Source organism: Belonocnema kinseyi, chromosome 5, assembly GCF_010883055.1.
Source record: "Belonocnema kinseyi isolate 2016_QV_RU_SX_M_011 chromosome 5, B_treatae_v1, whole genome shotgun sequence".
Lineage (NCBI taxonomy): Eukaryota > Metazoa > Arthropoda > Insecta > Hymenoptera > Cynipidae > Belonocnema > Belonocnema kinseyi.
Window position 1 is genome coordinate 135,769,125 of NC_046661.1, and position 10,158 is coordinate 135,779,282.

The following is a 10,158-nucleotide window of genomic DNA, read 5'->3' on the forward strand; positions in this document are numbered from 1 at the left end:
CATTGCATCACCCCCGCAATGTCATGCCTAGTCCCTTGTTTCCTATGTCCATGCCCGACTCATATATTCGTTCGGTCGGGGAGGGGGTATTCTTCAAGTTCCGACTTTGAAGGTGCATCTACCTTAATATTTTGGACGCGATATGGTGGCTGTTGTGTCTGCTATGAGTCGATTGGCCATGTTGTTGTTATTTTGTGGTCGAAATAAATTGACGTAGTTGTTTGGCTATTTGTAATCTTGAGGTTTCCAAGATCCGTTATTCGAATTGTTGCTATCTCGTTAGGCATTGTTTTTCTGCCTCCACTCTCTTTGTTCTGGATATCCAGTGTTAGTCGTTTCGATTTTATCGACTTCTTTCTGCACAAGTGTGTGTGTCAATTCACTGACTTGAGCAAAAATGTCTGTAGAGTATTCGGCTCTGGATTTGTCACGAGTAACCTGTAAGCAGCCGAATTTCAGTTTTTTTTTGTATTTTATGTTGGATTCTCTCACTCCGATATCGTTGTTGGAATTCAACATCTTGTTTAATTTCGAATGAAGACTCACAGCTGTTTGTAGTTCTTCTTGTTGAAGAGGTACATTCTGTCCATACTGCTAGAAGAAATTCGGCTTCTGCCTTCACATATGCATCTATAATGCAGTTACAGAATTTTTCAACCAGTTGATCTTTCGGCATTATCAACATTATATCCTTAAAGAAACTGTCTTCTACTTCAGTTGCATTCAGCAGCGGCGAACCGAAAAAAAGTTTTAAAAATGCACAGATTTCAGAATTGTGCTTCTTATATTCCCGCGACAAATTTAATTCTTGTATCTTTTTCCACTAACTTTGCCCAAGATAAAAGCAACAGCCTTTCACGTTTACAGATGGCCAAACTATGCGTACAGCATTATGAATTATCGTTTCAAACTCAATAAAAAAACTCTTTAGGTTGCCACCAATCCTTTCTCCTTTTGTGGAGCTCTCACATTAATAGATAAAATGCGTTTTCACACCATCTGTTTGCGAGCTTTTATTTGGTAGTAAGAAATAAGCAAAGGTACATAAAATGCCAATTCAACCATATTTGTATATGACGGGAACAGCATTATCTTTTCCGCCTCATCTAATGCTCCAAAAAATTCTTCATCGGTGTTTACTTTGTATTTACGTCATCTTTCAGTTTCTGATGAAATTCGGCTATCGTCTTCGGCAATTCGAGAAAGATGGTCGTCCTATTCACGATGTATTTTGTGTCGAACTAACTCCAAGGTATAGGTTTTCAGTGTATTATAATCCTCAGTTCTTAATTTTTACATTCTCATTAGAGAAGGTATTAGATTTGTGTAAAACTTGACTCCATTCCTTCTCCCAGTTTTGATTAAATGTCGTCAAATTTTAGTTAGCCCTTTTTTCAAAAGTCAAAAATTCTCTGTACGGATATTCATAGTATTCAAGAATGCGAACAATTGATCCTGATAGATTTTTTCAAGAAAAGAAAATTACCGAAGTTTTAGTATTTTTGAAATTCCAAAAAACACACGAAAATGAACATTTTAGGCGAAATAACGCACGCTTTAGAAAAATCCAAGAGAAGAAGAGTGTTGATTTTGTAATGCTCTATAAGATTATCATAACAGCTTTTTGAATTTTCTTGAAAAATCTAAAATTTAAATTTTGATCGCATACAAATAAATAAAAAATCCAAAAATTACCATTTTTCGTTCAAACTATGCAAAATACGGAACAAACTGTAAAAACAAGTACGGTGCATTTGAAAAAGATGCACAAATTTGTTATCAATCTCGTTTTGATAGGATGCGTAGTTTTTGTTTTCATCGTGAAAAACATCATTATCAGTCAAACCAAATCTACCTGCTGCGTGAGCACATTCCCGTCACAACTTTTGTCTGCCTCAAAGAAATTGACATAACGAAGAATTAGAATTTTGGATTCTTTTTTAGCAAAATTCATTTCTTCGTTAAAATTACTATCTTATACATATAAAAAGATGTCCTGTGTTGACATTTGAAGTCACAATAACAACCTGATTTCTCTTTATTTCTTTTCTATTGTAGTTTGTTAATAAATATAAATAGTCCTGTTTAGATAATACTAAAAAAATTCTAATGATGCGGGGTTTCAAACCCAGATCTATAGTTGTATCTATCGCTCAGCAGTCGGTAGCCTCAACAATTGCTCTAAATCTACAGAATTCAAAGTGAATGAAAATCGAATTAATACTACCTAGACTATTTGTTGCAGAATTTTATAGTATCTTAAGTTTTATACCCTTGCTAACATTTCTATACATTGCAGTCCCGCTATAGAAGTCGTTTCAGAGGTATCCTTTATCCCCTTCGTACAATGTCGAGACTCGCCGCACCATAAACAATCAGGGCTGTGTGAATTATTTCTGTTGGAGTTTCGTCTTCAAAATATTTTTTTTTGTATGTTTGCCATTTTGGTTTTATAATGCCATGACGAACGTGAAAATGTTTGTGCTCGAAAATCAAAATTGATTAAAGTACTCATTTTTAAGTATGTACGTACATATATCAGGGTGGCCGTTTTAATTAAAGAAAATAATTCCTTGACATTTCCCGCTTTTTTCACCATTCGCAAACGATTTTTCACGGTCAATAACATTACAAAATTCTAACTTTAAGACGAAACATTTTTCCATTTAAAGCAGTAAAAAATAAACTAAAATCTAAACAACTTAAAGTGGAACTCTTATTTTTGAACTTTTTAAATTGAAGTTTGAAAGTATGTTAGATTAAGAAATTTTGTATTGGAATGCTCAATGATTTACACATGGAAGGTACTAACAGTTTTCAACGAAAACAAGTTTAAATAAAGTTCAGATAAACAGCAAGATTTAGAACTTTTAACTTTTATAAATTATAGAGTTTAAAGATCCAGATTCAATTCTAAAAATTCTAAATCCACGTTATCATTTACAATGCTTTAGATTGCAGAATCAAGCAATTAAATTTAAAATGTTCTAGATTTTATTATTTCAAGCAATTTTAAGCTGGAAAATCAGTGGGCACGAAATTTGGCGACGTCTTTAAGACATCGTTACTACATTTCTACGACAACTTTACGAAATCCTATGTCCATGTCGTTAAGGTGTCTTTACGATATCGTAAATACATCGCATGATTTGACAATGTCTTTACGATATCGTAACGACACCGTAACGACATGGACATAGGATGTCGTAAAGATGACGTAAAGATGTCGTAACGATGTCGTAAATACTTTGACAAATTTTGTGCCCAATGAAAACATTGAAAATTGATAGATTACGTTTTTTTAACTGAACACTTCGTAAATTAGAAGTTAAATTATTTTTATTTCAAATTGTTAGCACATCCTTTAAATACATAAAAATATTATTTTCAAACTTTGAGGAATCTAGAAGTTGTTATATATTTGGTATAACTTAAGATTATTTTTGAAATTTGTGCAGAACTTCTAAGTATTTTAATAAATAATAAATATTCAATGACAAATTTTGTTGTCAAAAATTTTCAACTTCAAACCCATCTAATCTTTAATTGTGAAAGTCTTTCAATCTACAAATTAAAATTCCTTTAATTAAAAACGTGAACTTAAAAATAAAAATCTAAAATGGAAAATTTTTTAATTAAAAGATTTTCGAGTTACGAATTGCAAAGTGATGGTATTATAATTGAACATGATAACACTTCAAGTAATTGCTTTAAAAGTTGTTAAAATCGAATTTGAAACAAATTTTTCTTCTAAAGATTTGTAAATTTCCCTGTCAAAAAATAAATTCTGCAAAATTTACTATTTTGAAGCACCTGATTTCACTTCGTCTAAAAGGTTACATGTTTCTCCGAAAGATAAACGCTTCCTCTTGCTTTCCTTTGACATTCTCGTAATGTCTGATACTCCTGATTACGCAACGCGCAACCTAAATACTGAGTGACTAACAGCGGACTGAAGCGAATTTACGGCGACATTTTTGCCACTGACTGAAAATGATTGAAACCTTGTCATCTCTAGCGGGAATTTTTCTTGCGGGACTGCAGTATACATGAGGAAGAATCTTCAAAGGTAAGAAAAATTGTCTTAATTTCTATTTTTATTGTCTCTACTAGATAGTGCATGACTCACATTGTAATCTTGAATTGGTTTGAAAGTTTTATGAAAAGAATGTCGAGCAGATATGAAAAACTTTGATATCTGAAAACATAAAGCTTCCTCCTTCCGCTCTACTCATCAAAACAAAATAAAGTAGTTTCTTCCGATAGAAGTGATAATATTTGGTACGTGTACGCGTAGCAGTCATTTATCATACCTTTCTCTGCTCGAGATTCTTTAAAAATAAATTGTAAGTGTATCTGAGCAAAATGCAGTTTATTTTTGGTATTTTACCTATAACATTCGTGGCATTTCTTTATTTTACATGTAAGTACAATACTCTCGTATACTTAATATTCATAACACATCTTATATCTTTTTACTTGAAAAGCTGGCAGTTCTTAATTGTTCACTGATAAAGTGACTAAACAGAGAAATCGTCTTTATTGTACTATAATTACTGCAATTAGGAATTCCTGGTTTTGACATAAAAAAGCATTTTCTATAAAATAACAATAAAGAAACTAGGTTCCTATTCGGTGTATGGCCTATGTAATGTATAGTTGCAAACATCACAAAAACCCGTAGATTCTAGCCTGGTTTTTAAAGACACCTTTAATTTTTATTGTAAGGTATCTTAAAAAATAATTATAATCATATAAATTTCTATCAAAAATAAAGCGTGAAACGCGAGTTTTGCCATAAAATGTTTTCTTTAAAAGCAAATAAAGACTTAATTGTTCATTTTTACAGCCTTTCATAGTTAAATATTTTGATATATTAGAAATTATAATGAATAAATTCTTAATGTAGAAAATGTTCAAAATTAAAATTTTTAATAAATCACGATGAGACTTTTTAAAGTTTTAAGGAATAGAGAATTGAATGTGCGTTTTATTTATGCTTAAAAACAGTTTATAATCAGCCAAAAAATTTTTCTATATTACTTTTGGTAACATTAAATGTCTTATAGTCAAGTTAGACTTGAAGCCTTGACACAGATATCGCTGAATCGGTCAAAATAAACATCTGACCAAGCATTTTCTATTCTACGTCGTAGTACATATGTTTTTGAAGAAACAATGACATTTCATACACTCTATCAAATCAACACATGCTGACAATTCGAATATAGATTTCAGCAAAACAGATTCTTGGTCTTTAAACGGTATCTCCGGCGAGGTTTTAAAGCACTTCAGACGGTTGTCAAATTCGCTACCCAGTGGACACAACATTTGGCGACATCTGTACGACATATTTACGACAACTTTACGACATCCTATGTCCATGTCGTTAAGGTGTCTTCACGATATGGTAAATAAGTCGTATGATCTGTCGATGTCTTTATGATATCGCAAGGACACCGAAACGACATGGACATAGGATGTCGTAAAGTTCTCGTAAAGATGCCGTAACGAAGTCGTAAAGGCGTCGCCAAATTTTGTGTCCACTGAGTTCCACCAAAATATGTCTAAACGGTTGAGTTGTTGAACCCAATATTTTACCCAAATAATCTAGAGGCAATTGTACCGGGTCCGCTTGGCTAGCTTGTCCCCGAAAATGTTTTTTTTTTTAACAGAAAATGAAGTATATTTTCTCGCTTGAAACTGGTCCGAGGTAAACAGTACACGGTGTTATACGATCAATTTTACCAGACACCTCATGCCGAACTATGGAATGGCCTTCTCGAAATTATGGTACATTATGGTACGTATCTCCAATACGCATGCGCGGCGCGAATTCCAAATCAACACATTAACAGATACTTCCAAATATGTTAATCTTCTATTATTCATGAAATTTTTCTAATATTGTATGTATAATTATGATTATATTATTTGTTGATAGTATTTTTCTCATGTTTATTACTTTGTAAACGAATTTTTTTAGCGAGTATGAACAATAGAAAGTAATATAGAAAATTCTAAAAAAATAAATAGAAAAGTTAAATCGTTGCACGATTTTTGAATGAATTTTTTAGTTCGCATGTTTATTAATAAAAGAAATATCTGCTGTGAAGTCAGTTTTGCACAAAATTTATTGTGCCCGAGTTAATTTTCCGGACACTGGACGTAATCACCGTAATCGATATGAATTGGTTTGCCATTCTTTTCTATAATTTTGGATACACAACAAATTTTCCAGAATGAACATGTGATGGAAGAACGCGGATATCTCTGGCATGCGCAGTAGTTATTTCTGTATATTTTTAGCATTTTTAGGTTCACACATGGGATTTCATAAACTGGGAATACACAGGAATCACTACTGTGCATGCCAGAGATATCCGCGTTCTCCCATCACTGAGAAGTTAAGGCAAATTTGAATGTAGAATCAACCAAACTATTTGATTTAACTCACTTATGTTACAGTTTAGAGTGTGGACTGATTGGACAAATATTTGTTAGATCGTCTACTCTTATCAGCTATTTCTTTCATGCTTTCAATATGGATTTTAAAAAGTTTCAATAATAGAAATGGAAAATTATGGTATATTTGGTATGTTTCCTTAATTATGTTAAGGTTTGGCAACGCTCTATACGATTGGTTAGGGGCAAGAGCGGCAAGTGTGGGGCTTGCTTGGGGCACACTTGGGAACACAGGCGAGCCCCCCGCTTGACGCTCCTGTCCCTCGCCAATCTTATACCACCGTGTACTGTTCACCGCGCACCTGTTTTAAGCAAAAAAGTATACTCCATTTTCAATTACAATAACCAAGAACAACATTTACGGAAAAACTATCTGAACGAACCAGTATAATTGCCTTCAGATCATGTGGTTAAAATATTACGTTCAACAACTCACCCGTCTAGACATAATTTGGCGGTAGTGAGTTTGACAGCCATTTGAAGCGCCTTAAGGCCATGTGAGGAGTGGGTCACGTGACCAGATTCTTACCCTTTCAACAATTTTTATTTCCTAACTTATTTTCACACGAAGGGCTACATCAAATTGAGAATTTGGGATAATAAATAAGAAGCACTAAGAAATTTGGGTCTGGTCCTAAATTTTTATAATTATGAAAAAAGTTGATTTTTAAATCATTTTTGTTGTTGCTTATTTATATTTATTAAGATTTGGGACAAGTACCACCTTTATTAAAGCTTCTTATTTATTATCCCAAATTTTCAACGCGATGTGGCGCTTCAAGTGAAAACAAGTTAGGAAATAAAAAAAGTGTCGGTAAGCGAGGAATCTGGTCACGTGGCTCACTCGTCACATGCTAAAAATTAATATAGAGAAGCAAATCACTTTTTGTCTACTCTTATTGTAATTCTATTACCAATAATATTTCATAAAAAAACATTACTACCCATTGATATTTTTTATTTTATAAGCAAATTCGCGATTTCGGCGTTTTTTTAACGAAAAGAAATCTTGTTTTCTTCTGACATTGCTGAAATTATATTGCCCATAATTTTTTCTAACAAAATTTTGCTCTGCATTAAAATTGATTATTTTTATAAATAAATTATATGAACACATGCATATTTTACATGTTATTAAGAGAAATCAAATCGTTCTTTCTTCCATTATTTTTTTAACTGTATTGACAATGATGTTTTCAAAAAACATTCTGCCATTTTTTGTTTGTTTTATAAACAAATTGAATAAACAAATGTAAATTTTAGGAATTTGTAGACGAAAGAAAAGCGTCTTTTATCGTATACATTGAAATAATGCAACAATAGCGGTATTCCTATATTTTTATTTAAAAAAATTAATTGTTCATAAATATTATAATTTCTATTGTACGGCAAAATATGACCAAGGTATTCATAAAGCGAATCATTGTACTCTAATTATATTGAGTTAACAAAAATGTACTAGAATTTGTAGAGATTTTTTTAATTTACTATAAGATTTACTTACATTGTTTTGCATTTCCAGGTATCCCCATGAATTCCCAAGAATTCCAAAATCACGCAGAAAAAAATTCTGTTAAGGTCACATGATTTCCAGTTAAAATAGGGACATCATAGATTTTCTGTTATGATTACTGAATTTTCTGCACTTTACAATATTTTCACTTATCTTATAAATTTACGGATTAGTTCTGTAACAATTACATACGTGTTAATTAGATTTTACTATTTAAAAAGCTGTTACTTTGACAGACAAGGTAAGTAAATATTACAGAAAATATCAGTGTATTTATAAAATAGCTGAAACTTCTGTAAACTTTGCAGAAAATTCGGTAATACTTACAGAGAATCTATGCCGCCCTATTTTAACTAAAAATCCTGCAACATTAGCAGAATTTTTTTCTGGTTGATATATTTCACTTGAATTCTGTTGAATTCTTTCGAAGCGTCTTGAATTTTCCTAATTTTTTATACACTATTTGAGTTTTTTGATCCGTTTGAATTCACTGAAATGCTCTTGATTTTATTGTGAAGATCGAAAGTTGCAATTTTTGAGCTATTATTCCAAGAAACATTTGAGTTATTGCAGTAAAAAGGTGCCAGTTGAATTCAGAATTTAAAAACGCATAGAAAAACTGCTTTAAAAATAATTTTTTTTTTGTTTCATGAATACACAGCTCATTTCTCGCATGACCTACGATTGTTCAAAATTGTTAAAAGTTTAAGTTACTAAAGTATGAAAACTTGATAAACGTCAATTTTTCTGTTATAAAATTAGGTGGACGAGGTTTTGTTCCAGTAGTCGTTCCACGCGTCCTTAAAGTAGTAATGTCGGACAACTCAACTTATCGAGCAACTCTAGGTCAGTACGGCCATGCCAATTTTCCCACCTGGATAAAACCGATACTTCGGATACTACCTAGGCGTGTGGAAACAATTACGGATTATCACGCTTTTATACGACTAGATGTTAACTATCATTTTAATGCCAAACTCACTTTATATCATGAGACTCCCGGTCATAATCCTCATCAGCATCGTCCAACGTACGCTGAATTCCGATTACAATTTTTCGAATATTATAAGACAGTTGAAGATTTCCGTCCTTACAATCTTCATAGTCGACGACTTCCACGCATCAACCACATTTATGTTATAATGCCAGGAGGCTCTGTCTATGGTTCACGGTTACACACCCCTTATTATATTCCTGGTATGGATTTGCCTCCGAATAGCTGAAATTGCACTAATTGGCACTAGAGGAAAAATCTTCTAGCACTCACTAAAGTCTGATACAGATCTGGCGCTAGCCAATCTTCAAGAATATAAAAATTTCAAAGCATCAATCATCAAGCTTTTCTTGGTGCATATCTAAATAATAATCCACAGGATATTAAAAATTATAAAAAATTGTATAATCTTCAAACGATTTTTTTGCCATTAATATCAAGTTCTTTGAATTATCAGAATATACTAAGCGGGAAATTATTTACTTGCGTTAAAAAAATTATCAGAATATATTCATTGATTTAAGTAAATTTTAATAAAATATGAGATTCTCTCTTTTAAAAGAATATATTGAGAAATTATAATGCTTCTAGTTGATAAGTGATCTTTTTATGCAGTATGAAATAAATGTTAATACATCTTCGGGAATCTAATGGTAGTGCGCTCAGTTGGAACTTTAGTAATTACGGTTCGATTTTCAGTATTTCCGAATTTTTGACGTATGTGTTTTTCTAGCGTGTTCAATTATTATATTTATGTAAACTTAAATATTATTTTGTTAAGCATATTTCCCCGTGTATTTTGGCACCAAATTTCTAGAAAAAAAATAATATACAGTTGGGTCATTTATTTATTGTTTTACATTTATGTATGTGGCGTGATCCGAGAAAAGGAACCTACTCGGCAAAAAATCGATTTTTACATTATGATGAATTCTATAAATTCATGGAATGATCGTTCTAGGGGTGCAATCAGAAACTTTGTATCTGCATTATATCACAAAATTTAAATGATTGAAAAAGAGGCTTTGAATGCATTCAGAGCGTCGGAGATTTGCACGATCGCTCCCCCTGTAAAATTTCAGCTTTGCCTAGTAGGTCCCTTTTCCCGGATCACGTCACATATTATAATGACCTTGAATTTGACCTTGAGCTTGACCTTCAAGGTTATTTCGAGGTCAACTTTGTT

At 32.3% G+C, this 10,158-nt stretch overlaps 1 protein-coding gene across 1 annotated transcript; it reads left to right on the forward strand.

Moving 5' to 3' along the window:
- Window positions 1–4,375: 4,375 nt before the first annotated feature.
- On the forward strand, window positions 4,376–9,422 carry LOC117173301. Its single transcript, XM_033361787.1, has 2 exons — window positions 4,376–4,423; window positions 8,741–9,422. Exon 2 carries the CDS (start codon window positions 8,791–8,793, stop codon window positions 9,199–9,201), a length of 411 nt encoding a protein of 136 aa, XP_033217678.1. The 5' UTR covers window positions 4,376–4,423; window positions 8,741–8,790; the 3' UTR covers window positions 9,202–9,422.
- The last annotated feature ends 736 nt before the right edge of the window (window positions 9,423–10,158 follow it).

Bases quoted from the DNA above. Each gene is read 5' to 3' on its own strand.
- LOC117173301 (XM_033361787.1), top strand. From the start codon at position 8,791: ATGTCGGACAACTCAACTTATCGAGCAACTCTAGGTCAGTACGGCCAT.